This window comes from Cynara cardunculus (genome assembly GCF_001531365.2).
Source record: "Cynara cardunculus var. scolymus isolate 2C chromosome LG 11, CcrdV1, whole genome shotgun sequence".
In the NCBI taxonomy this organism is placed as follows: domain Eukaryota; kingdom Viridiplantae; phylum Streptophyta; class Magnoliopsida; order Asterales; family Asteraceae; genus Cynara; species Cynara cardunculus.
Genome location: NC_037538.1, coordinates 4,274,791 through 4,297,643, shown reverse-complemented (window position 1 = coordinate 4,297,643; position 22,853 = coordinate 4,274,791). Strand labels below are relative to the sequence as shown.

Sequence of the window (22,853 nt, the reverse complement as noted above, 5' to 3'; positions counted from 1 at the left end):
TGGGATTTTCTGACTATTCTCTATGACCCATGAGATTACTCGAAGTGAATGCAAGCCAGCTTAAACTCCACGGTTTTAAAAAGACAGGATATGTCAAAAGAAAGTTTCAGCAGGGACAGAAGAGAAAACCTACAAGTAGAATGAATGAATGAGCATACAGAGTTCAACAAACTGGCACAAAATTGAAACATCAGATATACTTCAGTAACTTATTCTCACAAAGCACCACTCAACAGATTTTGAATTCAATATCAAGGAGAAAAGCAGATAAATGTATGACAAAATCAATGGAGTAACTCTGTAACTCAAAATCCCATACCAGAACAACCAACAGTTTTCATAACTAATTGTTTCCAATGAAATACCAAAACATAGCAACCAAAATCGAGTGCCCTAACATTATATCTTCTTCAACGATTGGCCTTGGCAACCCTCTCGATCTCATCCTTCTTCTTAATGGCATAGCTGCAAAAATAAGAAATAAATGATATTGTTAAACGAGTCATGATTCATGAAACCGTAAAACATGAACACATTTAAGAGTAATTGACAAGGGTGCGTGTGGTACACAGTACACTAGACAAGACAGACAAGACAAGACATAATAAGGATCATTGTTCACATTTAGCAAAACTTTTATGTGGAACAGAACAAATATATAGTGGAACAAAGTGGAACCCTACCCCAAGAAACAAGGTGAAATAGACATGTATTTTACCAATATAACCTCAAAATAAAACTTAATTCTTAACCAAAAACATCCCTCTTTACATTTTATTCATACTTCAAAATAAAAAATTAGAAGCTACATAAACTTTTTATTTTGGTGTATGTTAAGTATCCCGACAAAAACTTTCTAATGATATATTTTGTTATATATTTTTTTAATTTAAATAAATTAATCAAAATATATAAACAACTCATTAGGGGTAAATTGGTCATTTAATATGTTCTATCCTATCCAATTCCGTCAAACCAAACACTGAACAACCGTTTTGTCTTGTTCTATCTTGTCTGCATACCAAATGCACCCTAAAGGGTTACTACTTCAAAATCCATATGCAAGAGATAGAAATCATGTAGTATTTTCTCTACCTGTTAGAAGAACCCTTAGCAGCATTAATAAGCTCATCAGCAAGGCACTCAGCGATGGTCTTAACATTCCTAAATGCACTCTCACGTGCACCAGTTGTAAGAAGATAAATGGCCTGGTTAACACGCCTCAAAGGGGAAATATCAACAGCCTGACGCCTAACAACACCAGCAGAACCAATCCTGGTTGCATCTTCTCTCGGTCCACTGTATTTGATCAGATTGTTTATTAGCATCATCTAATAATGAAAACAGGCTTACATAATTACAAGAAGCAAACATACTCCAGATTTCATTAAAAAAAGACACCCCAGATTTCATGTTAACAAACTTATTACTAAAGGAAGCATGTGTGAAGGCAGCAAAATGCACCTGTTAATGACGGCATCAACAATAATTTGGATTGGGTTGGCATCAGTTAACAGGTGGATGATCTCCATAGCATGCTTAACTATGCGAACAGCCATCAATTTTTTACCATTGTTCCTCCCATGCATCATGAGAGAGTTGGTCAACCGCTCCACAATTGGGCATTGGGCCTTCCTGAATCTCCTTGCTTGGTACCTGCCAGCTGTGTGAGGCATGTAGATTGGGTGCTTGGAAGCAGTGGCAGTAATGTAATCCTCCACCGAAAGGTCAGAAACCTGCATATGAAAACAAAAGATTTTGAGGTCGCAAGGATAGCAAAAATCTATGCTCATTAATATTCCCTATCCACCTACAGACTTTAAATCAAGTAACAATATGAAAAATAAAAGACTTGCATCAGTGTTTAACTAAGTTAATGTAGAAATATCATCATATCTCAATTACAAGCGTAGTATGTTTCACTAAATAGAACCTATATGAACATATTATTAACATTATAAGATATAATCCAGATCATCTGTTATCACCCTTACAACTTTCTCATATAGACCACATCGCCTGACAACCAAATGCAAAGACAACGAAAAAAAAAATTTAAAGATAGTAAAATGGAAAGTATCAAAATCAATGCAGCATAGAATTGAAATATACTTTGCAGGCCAATTGGCAAATTTTGCACATAAAAAATGGCTGGCAGGAACAAATAGAAAACTTATTTCAGTTTCCCTGTTTATTAGCTTGTTTTCCACTGTCAAGTTAAGGAAATTTCTCAGCTAAATATTTACATCCACAGGTTTCTAGGCTTTAATAAGTGATTTTCAGGTTCAAATAGTATGCAAACTATGGAAAAGCACAACCTTTTTTTAAGATAATTCAGAGTTTTTGGATAAATAAAGCAAACTGTAATGTCAATTGTCAAGTTAAAATCAACAAGTCTGAGGTCAATAACACCTTGAATTAGGTTTCATATCGCAAATCTATACATCGTGTAATTTTATGGTTTATTAAAACTTACAAGTTCCCGGTAAGCCAAGTTAACAGGCAACAATCAAAATCATTTCTGATGTGCTACGAAAATTACCGATCACCAGTATCTAAACAAAAATAACTCATCAACACTAGGATATTGAATGGCTTCCAACACAATGTTTCAGGCCAAAAGCAATAAATACACAGATATATACTAGAGTACCATGTTATAAACACGCATTTACGATGAAAAAAGCTTGAAGAATGTGACATAGATCTGATAAGAAATAAACCTGAACGTCATCATAGGTCCAACGGTTGAACAGTAAGACATCGCTGTGAAGCTTCCCGTCTTCAGCTAGAGGTGGAACAGCCTCCATTCTTACAACAAAGAAAATTGGGATTAAATCCAATACATCTATCAAACTCCACAAAGAAAATATAAAGCAGATTCAGTGTGATTATAATACGAAAACTAATCAGCTAACCTTGGGTTAGGGACTTGGGATGAGGAGGGTAAAGCTGCTGGTTCTGTAGTTTCTGCTCAGATATTTCGGACGTCGATGACGATGATAAAACCCTAATTAGGTTTATATCGGCTTAATGGGCTTCGTTATTGGGCTTTCCTTGGAATCACCAGAATACCAGATAGTCCACAAGTGAAAGGCCCGCACTCGGAGTCGGAGCATAATATCCAAGTCATGTGAATTCAATTGTGGACCCATGTTTAAAACTTAAAAGAGGGACAAAATTCTAGTTTATGTTAGTTAGGGTGCTTGCGATTATTTATTTTAAACAATTTATTTTTTTATAAAAAAATTTATAAATTTATTATAAGTTAGAATGATTTAACTTTTTTTTTTAAATTATTACTGGTTTGGTACCAATATAAGTTGTTTATCCAAACAATCAAAAGTGATTATTACCGGTGTCACACCGGAATAAGTCAATATGCTATTTTTATAAGCAATCTCAAACACCTCCTTAGAGCATCTTGAATTTTTATAAATAAAAAATGCAAATATTTATAAAAACTAGTATTGGAATATTTTTTATAAGAACCCCGTATCTTTTGAATTTTTATACAAAAACCTGTTTTTTTTTAACTTTGTATGAAATGACATTTTGTTAGTTTTTTAAATTAAATATTTGATAGTCATCATAGAAAATATAATAATCATTAATATTAAAAAAATACATGCAACCCACATAAGAGGTTTTTATAAGAATTAAAATTGTGGACTTTATTATATGTGTTATTAAATTGGTGAGTTAAAAGTGATGTGAAAAAAAAATACAAAAATATGCTATTACGAGCATCTCTAGTGGAAGTTATTATAAAAACCTATTTTTGTATTCTTTTTCTTGCCAAGTTATTTTTAACTCACCAATAAAAACCCATCTTGTGTGTCTCATGTATAATATAAGTTATATATGTGTGTAGATTTGGTATCACGTGAGACTAGTCTGTTTTCGTGAGACTCGTGACACCATTTTTTTACACTTAACATCACAGCAAAACCCTGTGAAGGTTATTTTTTTGTTGTGAAGGTTCGGCTTATTTATCTTCATAGCGTTTTGCTGTGAAGTTACAGGTGTAGAAACACGAGTCTCACAAAAACATGTTAGTCTCATGTAGTCACGTGAACCCAACCATATGTATGTATGTATGTATGTATGTATGTATGTATGTATGTATGTATGTATGTATGTATGTATGTATGGTAGGTGTCTGATTGGTTTGAGCTTGGATCCAAATATCAAAAGTACCAGGAGGCTCAGGTTCAAATCCAAGGAGGAATAAAAATTCTCTTGTGGCCACGAAAGTTCAAATGCAGTGACTCCAGGCTATCTGCAAGCAGATGGTGGTCCTGGAATTAATCGGCTCGCATAACAAATTAAATATCCAAGTTAATAAAAAAAATAACAATTATTGGGTGAGGTTCTCACTTTTTATATTTATCTTCAATAGTGTCTTTATTTTGAAGATTAAAAGGGTAATTGTGTAATTCGGTGAATTACATTTCGATTTTAATATTTTGTTTTATTACGTTTTCGGTTGATGTTATCGTATGGTTTTATTTGGTTTTAAGAAAAACGATAATGTTTTTATTTTTAAATAAAATATAAATTTGAAGATAACTTTAAAAAAAATTAAAAATATATCGATATTAATATTAAATTAACTATTTAAAAGTTATTGTTTTGTTGTGTAGTTTCTTTAATTCAATTTTTTTATTATAATTTAATTTATGTTCAATAAGAAAGTAATTTATTTTTGATTTAATAATATAATTTTTTTATAAAGATAATAATTAAGTATTTTGTTATAACATAATGATTATCCTAATTATATTTTAAATTTTCTATATTTAAAATGAAATGTTTATCCAGTATTTGATTATGTTTATTTGTAGTTAGTTACACGAATTCAAACATGGAGCTTTAATAAGTTGTGTTTATACATTATTTACTTGTAATCTTGAATTATAAGTAATTTTGCATCAATAAGCAGTACTTCATGTATAAAAAATGATTTTTAAAAATTTTTATCAAATATTTTTTATAATATAGTATAGATTACTAAAATATCTAATACCCTTTAAAATTAATATTTTTCTATCTTATACATTTAATTTCAAGAATTCTCATTGGTATGAATAATAATAAAAAAAATATTTTTCATATGTAATCATTTTTTTTATAATTCTCCAAATTTATAGAATTTCACCTTCTTTTTCCTATTTTCTCTTTTTTAAATAAGTCTTGGGTAGTCTGTTGAAGTCAAATCACTTAAATATTCATTTTGGATAATATGTTAGAGATGCTCTTATAATAACTATTGACAGTGTTGATTATTATAAGAAGGAACACTTTTTATTATAAAAACTTTACATTGGAAATGCTCTTACAATATGTAACGAGGCAAAATATTCCCTCTGAGGGACAATCACGCAACGAGCTTCCATTCTTAATTTGAATTATTACCCGATCTAATCACTCACTAAAATTGATAATTATTAAAATAATCATTTTTCAGGGTTGGTTTCATCTTCTAACCATTTTATTTTCATATTTATCAAAATAACCATATGTTTGCACAACCCACCTATGCAACTAGGTTTTTTCATCGATTGACATCTATTGGATGAGAGGGGAACCGAATCGATCCAATCATCTATTGGATGTTGGATTTTGCCAACCAATCCGATTTGATTAATACTTGTTAAACCGATCAAATCTAATCCAATTGATGATCGGATCGGTTCGGTTCCATCCATTGGATGCTTTATTGGATATTCAATGGATTATCGGTTGGGAATGGATCAATCCAGTGTGTTAATTCAATCTAATTCTCCACAATGATACAACTTGTTTAATCACTTTTAATACATGTTAAAACCAACACAATTGAAGTTAAAAATTTAAAGTATCACATAAAACAATTTTCAGTTTAAACAATTTGAAAATAAATTAATTGAATGATAGTTGGATAATAGTTGAATGGACAACTGATGGTCATCAAATGGTTAATTGGATAGGTAATTGGATGTTGATCAGTTCGGTTCGGTTTTGATCGGTTTTAGAATGCCACCCAATAACCGATCGATCCAAAATGGATATTGAAATTTTCAATCCGATCCAATTATGGTTGGTTGGTTCTAATTGAATTAGTCGGCTCTAATTCGATCGGTTGATTTTCTACACATCTGTATCTGCAATTGCAACCCTAGCCAAAAGAGGAAAAATATATATATTACACTTTTCTACCCCTATTTGCAAAAAAATTACATTTCTCATTGAGGTCCGCAATTTTTTTACATTTTTCATCCAGGCCTGCAAAAAAAAAAAAAAAAATTGTGGAACTAGGGCTATTTTGGTAAACCTTGTATATAATTGGCTAAGAGGTGAAACCAACAGATGAAAATGACTATTTTAGTTAATTTCATTGAAAAAATTGCCTCAAACATTAATCAATATTGTCCTTGTCTGTAAATCGTGCATTATATGGTTAAACTATGATTGATTTGTCATTTAAATGCCTCGAATAGGTTTTATTATCAACAAATAACGATTAATAGATATAGAGATAAGTTCCAGTCAACACATCTATCACATATAATACTAAACCAGAACATATGCGACCTTTGGCATTACCTAAGTCGTCCGAACACTACCAGATCCCCTCACATGTAATATAATTATTTTTGCGTTTTCATAAAATGATCACGTGTTCTAGTTCGAAACTCGACCAATAAATATAAAATTATTGAAGGGTTGTTTTACCAAACGTTTATCCGGTAAACACTTACCAAGTCACATTAATTCATTGAAAGGACATAAAATCTTATTCGCTAAGAGCGATGAAAAAGATAAAGAATTTTACTCGACAAGTGAGGGTGACAACTTTTATCCAGTTAATGTTTACCGGGTAAATTATTGCATAAGATGTCGTTTTGATGAACTAAAATCTTATCCAACAAAGTAAATGACAATGTCGAATCTTACTAGATAAGTGTTTGGATAATCAGCCCCATAAATATAATTTATATTTTTATTTAATTTTCTAGAACTAATTATCTATTTTTTTTAACGTCGTAAATAATAATTTTCAAGACACAAATTCAAACTAGCTTTGGGGGTGCCTTAAAAAGAACCAAAGTAAAGCAGCACGACTTCATTCTCCCCCTCACAATGGAGTTATCACTCTCATCTTCATCTCCCCGAGTTTATGGTACATCTCCACATTACCCAAAATCATCCATAAATACCAAATGCAAATTTCACGAGACAGTCTTCAAGTGCCCAGAGACCTCTACTTTGAGAACCAACTCTTACAGTATCAAAAGAAGCTCCACACTTGTTTCGAGCAGATGCCCAAAGCAATTTTCCATCAGGGTACGTTTAATCTATCGCTATATTTGTCTATTTCTCATAAATTGGTGCGAATTCCGGTTTAGTTTTCTGGAATTTATCCAATTGACGTGATCGTTGCTGTGAAGTTTGATTTGCTTATCCATAATATATGTTATACGTGAATAATCCGTTCCGAATTTGAAGTTGAAAGTTATTCCAGTTGACCACAAAAATTTGGGAGTTAATTATGCAATGTTTCAATTTTGTTTTTCGATTGCCATTCTTAGTTGGCTAGAGGATGAGATGTAATTTGGTTCTCGATTCCTGTTAGCTTTGCATTAGGAGCTTTCGATCGAGTAGTGATTTCAGACTTCATAATTAGGCGGATTTAACTTAGAAATGTGAATATGTATTGGGGGAGTGCGAAAGGGGATTTCCCTTAATGGCGCAACTCTTGCATTTAGGGTTTAGGTCTAGAAGGTTGAAAGTTCGTTATCCCTATCTCTGTTGTAAACTGTTTAAGAAAGGGGAGCAAGCAAATAACAAAATCTGGAGTCCCGTGGAGTATAAGTGAACGAATTACACGTTAGTTCGTTAGGGTTCTTCACTTCTTTGAAATGCTACTCGTTTGCTCTTAAAAGCCTGCAGTAAATTTTTTTAAACAAGAGAACTTGTTGCAATGTTATTGGTTCTACATTCTCTTTTAGTCCCATTAAAATTGCCATATTTGCGTTCATATAGCTTTATAATCTATTGGCTAATGCCCTCCAGCCGTTGGGCGTGTAGCTCAGTTGGCAAAGGGGCGTAGCAACTTTGCTCAAATGCACAGGTTCAAGTTCGAATCATGTGGGAGACGGGCTTGAATCCCTCTGCTAGCCTCAGCCATTGAGTCTGCTCTGAAATGCCTCCTCACATGTGGTTCCTAGGGGCCGAGTTCCTTGGGGATCGGTTGGGGTTGCTGGTAATCAACCTTTTGCGTAAATAATCTATTAAGTATTTCCTGATTGACTTATTTATAGAGAAATTTGATGATACTAGAATCCATATGAATCCCGTATTTTTTGTCGTTATTGAAGGGGTATTTTAGACATAATACAATCACTTCCCATGCTGTATGGATGAACTTTAGTTGAGACTCGCTTTCTTGTGAACAGTTTTAAACTTCGTGCTTAGTGAGAATAAATCCTTGCACTATTTTGTTGTGATTGTATCAAGAATCAAACATTTGCTTCATGGCATTTGCATGGAACTTGACCAACAGGCATGCAGTGAAGTTGGTGCTGCAGGATCCGAACCAGCATTGGATAAAGTTGCAGACTTCAAAGACGCATTTTGGAGATTTTTAAGGCCCCACACCATTCGTGGAACAGCATTAGGATCAGTGTAAGCAATTATCAGACAATCATTAGTTGTCTACTGATTGCAAGCTTTTGTGACATTAAACTGAGACTTATTTTCATTGGTTTTTGTTAATAGCTCTTTAGTAACGAGAGCGCTGCTTGAAAATCCAAATCTGATTCGGTGGTCACTTTTGTTCAAGGCATTTTCTGGTCTCGTCGCTCTGATATGTGGGAATGGTTATATAGTCGGCATCAATCAGATCTATGATATTGGAATTGATAAGTAAGCTTCACAAATTTAATACCCTCTAGTTCCTAAAAATCAGAGTCAGCTGTCTATTTTCAATATTCACTGAAAAGAGTCCCATTTTGGATTCTAACAAATATTTTGGTCCACAAAATCCCTCGCTTAAAATGCCTTCAGTATTACCAATTTCGATCAATCTTTTAAGGGAAATTGACAGAAATAGCCAACCCCATCAACCAAATTCACTTTTTAGCCATTTTTTAGAACCCCTTCCCAAAATAGCCGGTCTTTATGCAGATGCTTCATGCATTTGCGTAAAGACTGATTTCTGGGGAAAAAAATTCCTTACGCATATGCATAAGGATTCTTTACGCAAAAATTTGAATCTTTATGCAAAAATTTGAATCCTTACTAAAAAATCTGAATCTTTACTCAAAAAAAATCTTTTTTCTTTCTTTCTTTAATCTGAAATCTACTTTAAGCAAATTCGTATGACATTTGCCTAAACTCTGGCTAAAATGAGAATTCAATTGAAAAAGTGGCTCAAAAGTGAAGTTGGTTGGGGAGATCGGCTATTTTGGTCAATTTTCCCATCTTTTAAGCAGCATAAAAGATTGATTGTTTTTTTGTTCATCTTTGAAACAGAGATAAAATAAATACGAACTCAAATTTGAACTAGGAGGTCACATGTTAATACTAGAACACGATACAACATAATTTCGTTGTTTATTTTTGTTTGACTTTAATTGAATATTTTCAGGGTGAACAAACCCTATTTACCTATTGCTGCCGGAGATCTTTCTGTTCAGTCAGCATGGTTTTTGGTGTTATCATTTGCAGTAGTAGGCGTTATTATTGTTGGGATGAACTTTGGTTCGCTCATTACTTCCCTTTACTGCCTTGGTCTTTTTCTGGGCACCATCTATTCTGTTCCGCCATTTCGAATGAAGAGATTTCCTGTCGTTGCATTTCTTATCATCGCTACGGTACTTTCTGTTCCTCCTGCATTACAGTTCTGGTTTTTGCAAGGAAGATACTGTAACATATGTATCAAGTGATTAGCATTTCAAACCATCATATTGGCAATTCATTGTTAAACAATTTACTTACGGAAAATGGACTATAATTGGCAAAAAGTAGCGAACATAAAACTGTAGTTGCCAACTAGATTGCTTTTTTTGACTCATTTGGCCCGACTTATATTGTTTTTTTCACTATTTTTGTCAACTCAGTATTACTTTTGGGTTCGTCTAATACACTGGACAGGACATAACATAATAGGGATCACTGTTCCACATTTGACAGGACTTCTATATGGAACAAAGTGGAACAAGATAAAACATATCTATATTTTACCAATATAACCTCAAAATAGAACCTAATTCTCTTCTAGAACATCAAATACGCCCCCCTCTTTACATTTTATTCATTCCTTAAATTTTATTTAATGTATTTTATGTTCTTTATACTTTCATTTACTGTCCTCAAAATATTATTTTTTATACGGTTTCTATATTTTGCTTAATTTATGTAATTTATTGAATAATAATGATAATAAAATAATATAGAAAGGATATAAAATAAAAATTAGAAACTACATAAACTTTTTATTTTCGTGTCATTTTAATCGTGTTGATGAAAACTTTCTAGTGACATATTTTGTTATAAAAATATTTATTTTATTATAATTTAATAAATTACATAAATTAATCAAAATATATAAAAGATATAAACAACTCATTAGGAGTAAATTGGTCATTTTATATGTTTTGTCTTACCAAACACTGAAAAGTTGTTATGTCTTGTTCTATTATGTCCTGTCCTATCCTGTCTGGATACCAAACGCACCTTTTAGGTGCGTTTGGTATGGAGACTAGACTGGACATGACTAGACAGGCGAGAGTGACTGACGTTGTGAGGTGAAAGAATTGTTCATGAGTAGTTTAGTAGTTTACCAATCTTGTCCATCTGTCTGATTCTTGTTCCACCTATTTTGGTTGGACCCACTCAGTCTTGTTTTGTCCCAACTTAACTGTCACACACCAAATGTGGGACAAGAAGTTTTTTTTCTGTCATGTCTCTTCTTGTCCTTCGTGCCAAAGGTACCATTTGCATTTTTCAATGTTGGTTGTTTAGATCCCGACCGCCAAGTACAATGGTTTGAAATGCTAATCACTTGATGGATAAACATATTGAATACTCTCTATGTACCACAACAACAACCCGCTTTCCATAACTGAAAGTCGATGATGTATGCTAAGTAGGGATGATGTTAAATGCATTCCTGTGCGTAACTATGCAACTTCTTTAGGTGAGAGGTTTTCTTCTAAATTTTGGCGTATATTATGCCGTAAGAGCTGCTCTGGGACTAACGTTTCAATGGAGGTTAATTCTTGTTGCTTTATGTTACAATCCATATTCCCTGAAAATTGCAACACCGTACCTTTTGTCGGATGTCCCGTTAAATTTGTAGCATTTCCAATATGCAAATATTTCGAAGTTCAAATTACCTATATGCCTATTATCAACATTACAAATAAATTGCTAGTATTGATTTTGGTCCACAAGGTTGATTTACTTGCAATAAGTGAAGCGTATTCTAGATATTTGACAAATAGTAAAACATTTACTTTACTTTAAACCTCGATCATTTGTTAAATACTGCAATTTTCATGGGACATCTCTTTCATATGGTAGCTCGTTATGTTTGGAGTAAATCTATTAATTTCAATTTTCATAGCTCACCGGTGGCTTTCATCACAACGTTCGTTACATTATTTGCGTTAGTGATCGCCATTACTAAAGATCTTCCTGACGTAGAGGGTGACAGAAAGTAAGTTCTGAAATTTAGAACTTAGATAATTTTTTTCCATTTTTCCGCATTTTGAACACCTTGCACTTGCTATCCAGGATTTATTATTCAGTTGTTTTTCTTTCATTCATGATATCGCTTTTCTAGGTTTCAAATTTCTACTTTTGCAACAAAACTTGGAGTACGAAACATTGCGTTACTAGGGTCCGGACTTCTGCTGATCAATTATATTGGTTCTGTTGCGGCAGCATTCTACATGCCTCAGGTGAATAGAAATGTCACTAGTACCTTTCAATAATAATGAGATAGGGGAAGGTTCAGATAAGAAGACTAAATACCGTGAGAAGGTAAGAGGGAAGGCTCATGTATGAATCATTTAAAAGGTCCATTTGTAGATGCATATATGAACCCATATGAATGATCTGTAACATTGGTTCACATATTCATCATCAGATAAATATTCTTTTTGGATTTTTTCAATGATTCACATATGAACCTTCCCTTCTCACGAGGTTTAGCCTTTTTTTTAATGAACTCCCCCCTAGGGGCAATGGGCAAAATTGCTTAAAAAGAAAACATTGCGAGTAGCAATGCCATCTCAAAATGGAAACTTCTCCGACTTCCTTGGAGCTGCAAGGATGCCCACCTTCTTATCTGTCTGGCTAAAGCCACATGGACATCTCATTTCTTTTTAATGCGGATATGAACCCAAATTTTAAAATGGTGGTTGATCAAATGCAGGCTTTCAGGGGAAGCTTGATGATACCATTCCATGCTATCTTGGCTTCATGTTTGATTTTCCAGGTTTGTATAATCTCCGTAACTTGATCCCTCTTTTACCCAAAAATGCACCGTCTCAAACCTTCTTCCAGATAACCTCGTGGAGTTAGCACAACTGGCAATGAGGCTTGGGCCTTTGGGGATTCTCCTCAGAGGTCGCCTGTTCGAGTCTTGCAAGTTGCAAGGCCACTGGGTATTTTCCCGGCTGTTCTCCAGTCCCTCGGATTAGTCGAGATATGTGCAACTTGTCCCCGACACCCATGGTTAACAAAAGAAAAAACTTTGTCCAGACCAAACAGATTATTTTATTAAATAGTGAAATTTACACGGACAATGAATGTTACGTGAAGAAGAAACTGCATTAATGCAAATTGAGTAATGGCGTTTGTAAATTAGCAACAAAATTCATGTCGATTTTGTGTTTAGAAACAGAAAGTAGAGACCAAATACATATCTTTTGCCTTTTAATTGTGGATGTGCTTGTAAAAGTGATAGGTAGAATTGTTTTAGAAGTATCTATACACGATAAATGCATCAAGTAACTGATGATACAATTGTTTTATGCAGGCTTGGGTACTTGAGCGTGCAAATTACACCCAGGTAACACTTGTTCCAAAATTCCAGGACTTTTGGTGATAATTTGTTTTTTTTTGAATATATGATATTTATATACGGCAAAACTCACCCGCATTCTTAATTGAACCCGCATTCTTAATTGAACCCTACCTTCAAGCAGGTTGGACTCTAGATACCATTGGGCCAATAATTGTTTTTATGGCCATATACATGCAACCAATAGAGCCCGTTTGGTTTTACTTTGGTCCTGTTTGGTTTGCAGGAATAGAATGGATTTCGGGGAAGTTGGATTTCAAATCCATTTCAATCCATGTTTGGTTTGTTGGATTATTCGGATTTGAAATCCTAGTATTTAATTGAAATCCTATAAACATAGGATTTTGAAATCCTTATTAGGGGATGCTCGGAATTTAACAGGATTTCATAGGATTGTATGCAATAAGGTTCCAAATTTTTTTGAAAACACTGGTTTTGTAATAATCGATTAATAAAAATGTAATTTAATTATTTTTATAATTATTTATAAATAATGGAATCCAAAACTACAAACCGAACACACTAATAATGATTTCCAATCCATTTCAATCCGAATCCCTCGAAAATAATCCTGCAAACCAAACGGATAATGTTTTTGAGGGAATTGGATTTTGTAGAAGGATTTGGAATCTTTGATGTGTTTAGTTCGTAAGATTTGGAATGGAATTAAATTTCATTCTATATAAATAATTTATAGAAACAAAGTATAAAAATAATTAAATTATTACAAAAGTAACAAAACAAGTGTTTTTAACACATTTTAAAACATTATTACAAACAAATCTTATGAGATCCCGTGAAATACCAACTTCTCCCATGGGATTTCCGAATCCGATCCCATGTTTTTGGGATTTCAACTTCGGAATTTCCTTTGAACCGACCAACCACGTTAGATTCTTGTATTTCATGTATTAAGAGTTGCAGGGTTTTAACGTTTCCAGCACTTTGACTTGCAGGAGGCGATAGCAGGGTTCTACCGTTTTGTATGGAATTTATTTTATGCAGAGTACATCGTATTTCCCTTCATTTAATTTATTATATGTAATATTATATATATATATATATATATATATAATTAATATTCAAGAGATATATATACCAACCACACTCGACTTTCTTTTTATCTCAAAGAAAGAAAGGTGAAAGGCGACTTCTTGCACTCTATCTGATGTACGAGTTACGGGTCTTTGACTTTACGCTAAGGACAAACATGTTTGACTTTTCATTAAGGAAGAAGTCAAAATTGTCAAAATGTGACCAAGTTTTTTATTGCTTGATGTACAATCGTTTTGTTCTTTCCATTTTCATGACAATCTACGTGTCATTGGTTGATTTTGATATGATATTTTTTAATCCAATCAATAATTATTAGTTGTGTGTCCACGCAATGTGGCGGGAGCTTTGAATTTTAATGATTTTGAAGTTTCATTGATTTTATTATAGAAGATTTAACGATGATATACGTTACATTTGGTCTTTACGTATTAATACAATTTGAATAAATAAGAGTTATGGTTCACATTACAGTCCATCGATGAAAAAATTTGTATGACAGTTTAAAATCCAATATATATAAAATCTAACATATTTAAATGACTCCACAAATGTGTTCGATTTACACCAAGAGCAAAGAATCAAGAGATCGAAAGTTCTAGAGCAATTGAATGAGAGATAAATGGGAGAACTTTTATTAACTTATGTGAATATCAGTTTGAATTTCACCTTGGGTGATGGGGAGAAGACATAAAGGTATGAGAGGGTGAAGACATGAATGAAAAATGTCAAAAGTATCTTGAGAACATAAAAAGAAAAAGTAATAATGCGCATTAGTAACTTGTATTTAATGTATTATGAGTTGTTTTTAAGACTTTAAAACTTTGTGCATAAATATATAATACGTTATATGTTAAAAGTTGTTTTTAAGATTTTTTATTAATCTGATTTATAAGGTAGTATAGATAATATATATAATTTAATGATTTGGTATCCGTATTATCAAAATTCAAATTTAGACTTAAACATGTACGTAATGATTCTAATCGATTTCAAACCGGGTATTTTAAGTACGAACGATTAAAAAACCGAAAAATTACCAAAAGTGGAAAGAAATAATAAACACATGTTAGTTTCAAGAAATCTTGAAAACCCAATTTAAATGAAATGCTCTCATGGTGCTTCTATATTTGGCATGCATGCATTATCCATAGAATAGCTTTTCTTCCTCATGTTACTTCTTTCACCATTAGTATTCCCAAATCTAAAAGATGATGTTTTGGGTGACAAACACACTTCCTCCAACGCCTGGAACTGTAGCTCCGACGGGTAATCCCGTACGCACCCGATCCGGGGCCCGGCTCCGGTCGACCACCGGCAACTAAGTTGCTTCGCCAACTGAAGAGACTTTGTTTCTTTATGTGAGTTTATCCTGTTCATGATCTTCTCTTCTGGGATCGATTTATCGTACGCATCTTCCCTGAAATCGAACAAGTTTCGTTTCGAAACCATGAGTTCGATACTCGATAAAAAATCTTCTGTTGTTTCGTCATCGTCATCGTCGTCGTCACTATCGGGTTCGAGCTCGGGTTCAGGTTGAGATTCCGGACCTTTCTTCTGGAAGGCCAAAATGATGTCTTCCTTTTTTGGGATTTCAAGTGCAGTGATCTTTGGATTCAAACCTCTTGACAACAATGGTGGACAAGTGCCGTGCCTTTCCAGCGACTGTTTAGAATCTTTGCGGTCAGTTTCTTCTGTAGCTCGAGTGATATCAGGCTCGGAAACGCTGTTTCGCATCTCGTATCCCGTCACTTTCTCGTCATTGATTTCTTCCTCATCTTCTGGGCTTCTCTGCATGATCAAAAGCCGATCTTAACCAGCGTTCGAGTTTAATCATGAAAATATTTTTTTTACAGATTCATTAGTACCTTGACAGTTTGGATATTAATCTGGTGTTGCTCGAGAAACGACATAAACGTGTCAAAGTTTTCTTCGGTTGGGAGGTAATGTCCGCTGTGAGGCCAGACCGCCTATCGACTTGAAGAAATTAACGTTAACCACACTTCAAGATTACGCATTTCTAACCAATTTGAAATGGTAATTCGAGATTTTAGTTATATAAACACACCTTCAAGATCCCGTCTATAACCACTAACCGTCCGGCCGACAATGTAGCTCCACCAGCCAGAAAACTCGAATGCTGAAATTTCCCTTTTTGCTTCATTCCGACATACAGAATATTCGACGTGCTAAGCACGAATATCCACTTGCTACCAGCCGGCCCCGATCTTGTGTCGAGAAGCTTCCGGCTCAGTTTGTACATGAACTTCCCGTCCTCCACTGTAGCTTCATACGCCTCCCTTTCTATCTGCAAACAAGAAAAAAGGTTCAATATCGAGTTTAGTGTGATTACTACAACAAAACCGCTTTATAGGACGTCTAAAATGTCCAGACCACCATAGTCCCAGACTGCGAGAGTTTATAGAACCAAACAATTGTGCATCGTATGTAAAGATTTTACAACCGGATGTTAGAACGTATCTGGGCATCCTAACAAATTTTTTAGGACGTTTTTGAAATATAGTATTAGCTTTTTATACAACAATTTTATATGTGTCTTATTAAACACGTTTTTTATATGACACTTTTTCAATAATGTCATGTAAAAGACTAATATGACGTTTTATTTCGAAATTGTCCTAGAAAGCTTGTTAAGACACCAAAAAGTGTCGTGTCAACTTATTGTATAAAGCAGTTTATTGGTATATTTAGACATTTTTCACGTCCTATAAAGCCACATACACAGACTATATAAAACTTACGGGACTGAGATACGAGATGCATTGCTGTTGAAGCTTCGGCCGTGGGCATTTTTCAAGACTTACTTCTCTGCCTTCCCCTACGTCAAGCCTAAGATTGTGTCATAAACTATGTAGCTTAAGTCGACTTTGGGGCCTTTTACCAAACGCTTACGTTCCGAATGAGTATTGTAAGGATCTAGAATCTAGCCCGGTAAGTGATGGAGAAGACTCTTACCCAGTAAGCGCTTACCGGGTAAAAAAATACTTACCAACATTCCGTGTTGATGGCCGAGCATGTTAAGTGATAGTGATGATCTTACCAGTAAGCGTTTGGTAAACGACCCCTTAATCTGCTTGCTTTTTTATCGTTTTTTTGTTCCCGATCAGATTCAATCTTACCAATAGAAAAAGGGTTGTGTACTCTGGCATTGAAGCCATTTGACGTAATAAAAATGAAGATTATGACCATAACGGTGTCGGGGATCAATCTGCTTCCACAAAAACGAAACTTAATCACTAGACTTTATCGTAAAGGGTTACTCGAGTTATCAAGAGCGAAAGACGTACCGCTTCGAGCCAATGTTGTAAGGCGAGTTTACATGCCTTTGCATGCTGTGACAACCCTTTTCCAACCTGCAATGGAAAATGCAAGTTTAAAGCTCAAATGTGTTCTTATTAAAAGGCTAATAAAAAGATTTACTTTTTGTGTCCTATTAGCATGCCCAACTTCGCAGATAGAACTTGTTAGGTCGTCTAATTCCGTATTAACAACTTATTGTAACGTCTTAATATGTGATGCCGACTTTCGGTCCTATAAACAGCAAGTACTACAGTCTACACATATGAATTCAAAGGGTGCGTTTGGTACGCTGGACATGACATAATAGAGAGCATTGTTCCACGTTTGGCAAGACTTGAATGTGGAACAAAGGACAGATGTGTTCCACCCCTACCCCATGAAACAAAGTGAAATAGACCTATATTTTACTGCTATAATCTCAAAATAAAACATAATTCTCTTCTAAAACATCAAATACCCTCTTTCTTTTACATTTTATTCATTCTTTAAATTTTATTCATTGTATTTTATGCTCTTTAAACTTTCATTTTACCATTCTCAAAGTATTATTTTTATACGATTTTTTATATTTTGATTAACTAATGTAATTTATTAAATATTTAATAATAATAATAATAAAATAATATAAAAAAGGTATAAAATGAAAATTGAAAAAACACATAAACTTTTTATTTTGGTGTGATTTTAGTCGTCTTGACAAAAACTTTCTAATGATATATTTTTATTATAAAAATATTTATTTTATTATAATTTAATAAATTATATAAATTAATCAAAATATATAAAATATATAAACAACTCATTAGGGATAAATTGGTCATTGATCCGTTCTATTCTTTCAAGTTCTGTCATACCAAACGTTGACAACTGTTACTTTATATTCTGTCTTGTCCTATCTAGTCTGCATACGCACCCTAAAAGAGCCCTTTTGTTGTAGGGGCTATTTTTTTGTGAAAATTTATGTACCTTTGCGGCTCGGGTTCTTGCTCTTGACCAACGTGAAACAGCGGTCTCTGGTTTTTCGATTTGAAAGAATGATACCGAGCTGCACTTTAGCACGGCAAAATCTAACAGCTTCCACCTACAGAATAAAACGTCAAACTTTCAATACTTCAGCAATCCCACCTCTTACGATTCTACATCTGAGAATATGTGAAACCCCATTAGGTTACTCTCCAAAAGAGTTATCACCCGGACCACCACCAAAGGGCTTTGCCCCTTCAAACTAAGTCAAGGGTGCTGCCCCTAGAACCCTGTAAGGCGGAGCGCCCCTGTTGACCCCCGCCATATGACGATATCCGACGATCTTGGGTTCAAGTTAGCTTATACGAGTGTGCATACTGCACCTCCTAACCCGTATTATAGCTTAAGTATCAACTCCTTCATTCTTTTCTAAATCCAATTACACAAGAATCACCAGCATTCCAAGTCTAGCCGATGTGGGCCTCTAATACTGTAATCTATGCAAAAACGTTGGTAATCAACTACGCGTTGCAAGAAAATGAAAGGCAACATGAATGTGAAGAGTACTAACCATCTATGCTCAACAAGTATGGCACAATCAGCTAACTGTCTTCTGGTTCTGAAACTTTTGTATGTTTTCTGCAGCTTCAATGCTGCAAGATGACGGTTCATAAGAGGGTCCGGCAACGGAGATTCCGGCCCAAATATGTTCGATTCCGGAGTTGGATTTTCAAAGGCTTTTGCAGGCATAGAAGAAGAAGGATCAATGGGAAGAACAGTGTCCATTTTCCTCCCATTAAAGCTCAAAGACCCTCGAAGTACCATCTTTCTGGAATCACCAATTTCATCTTGGCAGCCTTAGATTATTCATGGTAATGGAAGCCAAGACACTCAACTGATCAATGTTCGCAAATGAGCATGAAATATATATATATAATATGTATGTATATATATATATATATTGTTATTTGTATAAACAAATTGAGGGTTTAGGTACGTCTGAGATCAGCAGCCTCTTCTTTAACCTGGTATATGGAAGAAAGACAAATTCAATAAAAAAATTCAGTGATTTCGAATGTCAACTTTGAAGATAACCCATAATTAAACGAAGTTTGGTGAAACATCTACATCTCTCTTCACCCATTGACTTTATAAATTAATGTGTTGGTTAATGCAATGTTTATACAGTGTTGTTTCATATCATAAACGTTCATGATTCTTTTTGGAAGAAAGAAGTCTTGAATGTTTCACATGTGAAAAAACACTATAAACATTGCGGTTTTAGAGGTGTTGTTTCACTCATGAAAACTGGTTTATAAGTTTGTATGGATGATTGTTTTTAGAGTGAAAAATGCAGTGTTTATACGGGAAACCTTTAAGATTTTTTTTGTGGATAAGAAAGTTATGAAACATTGTATAAACACTACATTTTCAGACTGGTTTGTATGAGTGATTGTTTCTAGTATGAGAATATAGTGTTTATAAAGTGTTGTTTCATATATTGACGATTGTTTTGTGTGTGAGTCATACGTTTTGTCAGAAACATGACACTCTATAAACACATATAAGAACCGACTCATGAAAACTGGTTTGTAAGTGTGTATCGATGATCGGAGGGATTCTTACTAACTACAAATCACAAATGTCCATTAATCCAAACAAAACCTCACTAATGATAATCTGGTGTATAATTAATCAACAAACACAAATCGATAACAAAATGAGACACAGAAGATAATCAAGTATTACATCATCAGACTAATCTAATGGCCACCATTAACAATCGAATCCAAACCAACGCAACCCATGACCTAAAATGGAAGATTTTGATCACCCATTTTCAATTTTTCAATCAGAATCAAAAACTAAGGAATACCCACCAATTTATATATCAAAACAAACCAAACCCAGATGGCAAAATGCAAGATCATCGATGGCAGTTTCCGAATTTCAACAAGAAATCATACAGAAATCATTACCTTATGTAGCTATTTGGGGGTGTATTCCTTAATTTGAAAAGAATCAAGAGAAGAAGATGCAAAGGGGGGAGAAAGAGAGAGAAAGGGTGGGTCACATACACAGAGAAATACAGAGAATTATGGGTGAAAATGGTGGGGTTTGAATGTTGAGAGAAAGTAGGGTAATGTGGGTTAGCTGGAAGGGTATTTATGATCACGATTAATTTAGGGCACACACAGTGGAGACAAATGGCGAATTGGAGAAGAAATAGGAGTGGTTCCAACCACGTGGCGTTGATAATGGTGACTTCAATGAATTTGCAGGTCGACGAAGAAGGGTAAAAATGGATTCGTCTCGTTTTACATGTTTTATTTGCTACGCTCTACCCTCTTTCCACCCCACCCCACCTCTCCTCTCTGTTTTGTATCTATTTTCAATTATTTTATCTTTCTTTAATAAATATAACATTTTTTTAATATATTATTGTCACGTCAATCCATACTACCTTATAAAATAGATTTATCAAAAGTCTTAAAAACAATTTTTAATGCATAAAGTACTATGTATTTATGCACAAAGTCTTGAAAACAACTCATAATGCATTAAGTACTACTACTTTATGCATTCAGTCTTAAAATCTCTTAATCTACAATTAAAATAACATATAGTACAAGTTCAGCTTGTGGTACATCATGACCCAATGTGCAGTTTTTATAGTGCGGTATTTGATTTTCATACATCAAAAAGGCTTGTCGCGTTATTTGATTTTATGTCTTACGGTTTAGTATAAAGTTGGCTTTCACGTGAGACCTGTAAAACCATAAAATAACTTTGAAACTTCATGGAAAAAAAATTGTGAAGGTACAAAAACACCGAACTTTCAGCAAAAACACTGTGAAGATTTAATGTTATTTATGTGGTCTCACAAGACTCACGAAAATAGTCTGGTCTCACATGATCGTAAGTCTCTCTCTCTATATATAGGGGGGGTGTGTGTATGAGGTTGGGTTCTGGTGAGAAATATACGAAGAGAACTTTACTTTTGAATCAATCATAATTAAATGTCAACACTAATGGGGTGCACCGAGATGCACCAGATCAATTCCATTTTAAAAGTGCAATTCATAGGTGGACATGAAATTAAAAGTGATCAATGGTTTAAATCTCTTCTCAACATAATTTCATTTCTCACACGATCTTTCGCCTATATATATATATATATATGTATGTACAACATTACATATCATGCATTGAAAAATGTCGTGGCCTCATTGTTTATTCTAAGGCTTGAGGCTTGACTTTGTCATCACATCACGTTTCATGTCATTTAGAACCTTAATCACAATACGCTTACTTTTTTATAAATTTTTTCACATTCTCACTATGTTTTTGTTTTCTCTACTTTTCTCTCTCCGAAAGTTTTTGTACAAGTGGGCCTTCTATGAACTATGACAGTTCGAATGATGAACGGTCTCGTGTGCAAAAATATTGTTTGTTGTCGGTACAGTAATATTATTTAGCAATAAATTTCTTTTTGCCAGGTTGCTTTAAAATACAACTGCTTATACACAAGTTTTAAGCAATTATACAATAAAAGATCATACAACATCAACAAACGTTAACATGTTTTATGTTTAATAAATATTTTAGAGTATGCTTATTATTAATTAAAATATAGCATAATTCGAAATACATAAAAGAATAAAAACAAAACCACAATAAATCAATCACAGGTATTGGACTTCGGCCTAGTTGGATCATAGTCTATCCTTAATCAAGCTTCGAACCCAGAACTGTATTACGGTATGTTTATTTATGAGAAAGACTGCATGTCCTATATGATTAAAGAAAGTTCAGTCTGATTTGATTGGCCAGCTTCGAGCATAAAATCAAGTTAAGGTTAGTAGGGATGGCATACGGGTGAACCCGTTAAGTTAGTTGACACGTTATTTTTTTGTGGTAGAAACAAGGTTCTAAACGCTTAGTGTGGAGTGACTTCAAGACCAAGTCTCAAGCCTTATAAGGCACGACGAGGCCACAATATTTTTCAAGATGCGGCTTATGGCGGGAGAATCTTTGTATTATATAATAGGGAAAATTACACCAAAATGGAACCAACTTTCACATGATTCCTATTTTGGGGAACGAACTTTCAAAATCGTCATTTTGGGGAACCAACTTTCACCTGATTCCTATTTTGGGGAACCAACTTTCAAAATCGTCATTTTGAAGAATCAACTTGCACCTAATTCCTATTTTGGGGAACCAACTCGCAAAATAATTATAGAAAAATGGGAAAATTACACCAAAATGGAACCAACATTCACTTGATTCCTATTTTGGGGAACCAACTTTTAAAATCGTCATTTAGGGGTCTCTATCGAACTTTTTGTTTATTCAAGGGTCTGATTGATCTGTTGAACAGGTAACAGATAATTTAAGGGTCTCTATCAAACTTTTGGTTGGATTTGCCAAATTT

The 22,853-nt window shown here is 34.0% G+C and overlaps 3 protein-coding genes across 3 annotated transcripts; 1 reads left to right on the top strand and 2 right to left on the bottom strand.

Moving 5' to 3' along the window:
* Positions 1-182: 182 nt before the first annotated feature.
* On the bottom strand, positions 183-2,995 carry LOC112520765 (40S ribosomal protein S5). The gene is made up of 5 exons (XM_025129304.1): positions 2,919-2,995; positions 2,724-2,811; positions 1,465-1,736; positions 1,096-1,299; positions 183-465 (listed from the first exon to the last, which is right to left on the bottom strand). Exons 2-5 carry the CDS (start codon positions 2,808-2,810, stop codon positions 411-413), a joined length of 618 nt encoding a protein of 205 aa, XP_024985072.1. The 5' UTR covers position 2,811; positions 2,919-2,995; the 3' UTR covers positions 183-410.
* A 4,130-nt stretch (positions 2,996-7,125) lies between these two features.
* Positions 7,126-14,118, top strand: LOC112521993 (homogentisate solanesyltransferase, chloroplastic). The gene is made up of 10 exons (XM_025131029.1): positions 7,126-7,329; positions 8,549-8,670; positions 8,764-8,910; positions 9,635-9,860; positions 11,186-11,259; positions 11,615-11,707; positions 11,834-11,951; positions 12,428-12,490; positions 13,034-13,066; positions 14,035-14,118. The coding sequence occupies exons 1-10, from the start codon at positions 7,126-7,128 to the stop codon at positions 14,107-14,109; spliced, it is 1,155 nt and encodes a 384-aa protein (XP_024986797.1). The 3' UTR covers positions 14,110-14,118.
* Positions 14,119-15,126: 1,008 nt separating this feature from the next.
* On the bottom strand, positions 15,127-19,252 carry LOC112521681 (IQ domain-containing protein IQM2-like). The gene is made up of 8 exons (XM_025130674.1): positions 18,987-19,252; positions 18,419-18,533; positions 17,440-17,505; positions 17,272-17,360; positions 16,894-16,981; positions 16,200-16,439; positions 16,000-16,101; positions 15,127-15,922 (listed from the first exon to the last, which is right to left on the bottom strand). Exons 1-8 carry the CDS (start codon positions 19,238-19,240, stop codon positions 15,245-15,247), a joined length of 1,632 nt encoding a protein of 543 aa, XP_024986442.1. The 5' UTR covers positions 19,241-19,252; the 3' UTR covers positions 15,127-15,244.
* Between the last annotated feature and the right edge of the window lie 3,601 nt (positions 19,253-22,853).

Excerpts from the sequence above, each read along its gene's own strand:
- LOC112521681 (XM_025130674.1), bottom strand. The coding sequence starts at position 19,240 with ATGGTACTTCGAGGGTCTTTGAGCTTTAATGGGAGGAAAATGGACACT. Across the intron at positions 16,982-17,271 it reads ACACAACCCTTTTTCTATTG|GCTTGACGTAGGGGAAGGCA; the intron begins GTAAGATTGAAT and ends ACACAATCTTAG. Across the intron at positions 16,440-16,893 it reads GCATCTCGTATCTCAGTCCC|ATAGAAAGGGAGGCGTATGA; the intron begins GTAAGTTTTATA and ends TCTTGTTTGCAG.
- LOC112520765 (XM_025129304.1), bottom strand. The coding sequence starts at position 2,810 with ATGGAGGCTGTTCCACCTCTAGCTGAAGACGGGAAGCTTCACAGCGAT. Across the intron at positions 1,300-1,464 it reads GTTGATGCCGTCATTAACAG|TGGACCGAGAGAAGATGCAA; the intron begins GTGCATTTTGCT and ends GATCAAATACAG. Across the intron at positions 466-1,095 it reads GCTAAGGGTTCTTCTAACAG|CTATGCCATTAAGAAGAAGG; the intron begins GTAGAGAAAATA and ends TTATTTTTGCAG.
- LOC112521993 (XM_025131029.1), top strand. The coding sequence starts at position 7,126 with ATGGAGTTATCACTCTCATCTTCATCTCCCCGAGTTTATGGTACATCT. Across the intron at positions 8,671-8,763 it reads GGAACAGCATTAGGATCAGT|CTCTTTAGTAACGAGAGCGC; the intron begins GTAAGCAATTAT and ends TTTTGTTAATAG. Across the intron at positions 13,067-14,034 it reads AGCGTGCAAATTACACCCAG|GAGGCGATAGCAGGGTTCTA; the intron begins GTAACACTTGTT and ends TTTGACTTGCAG.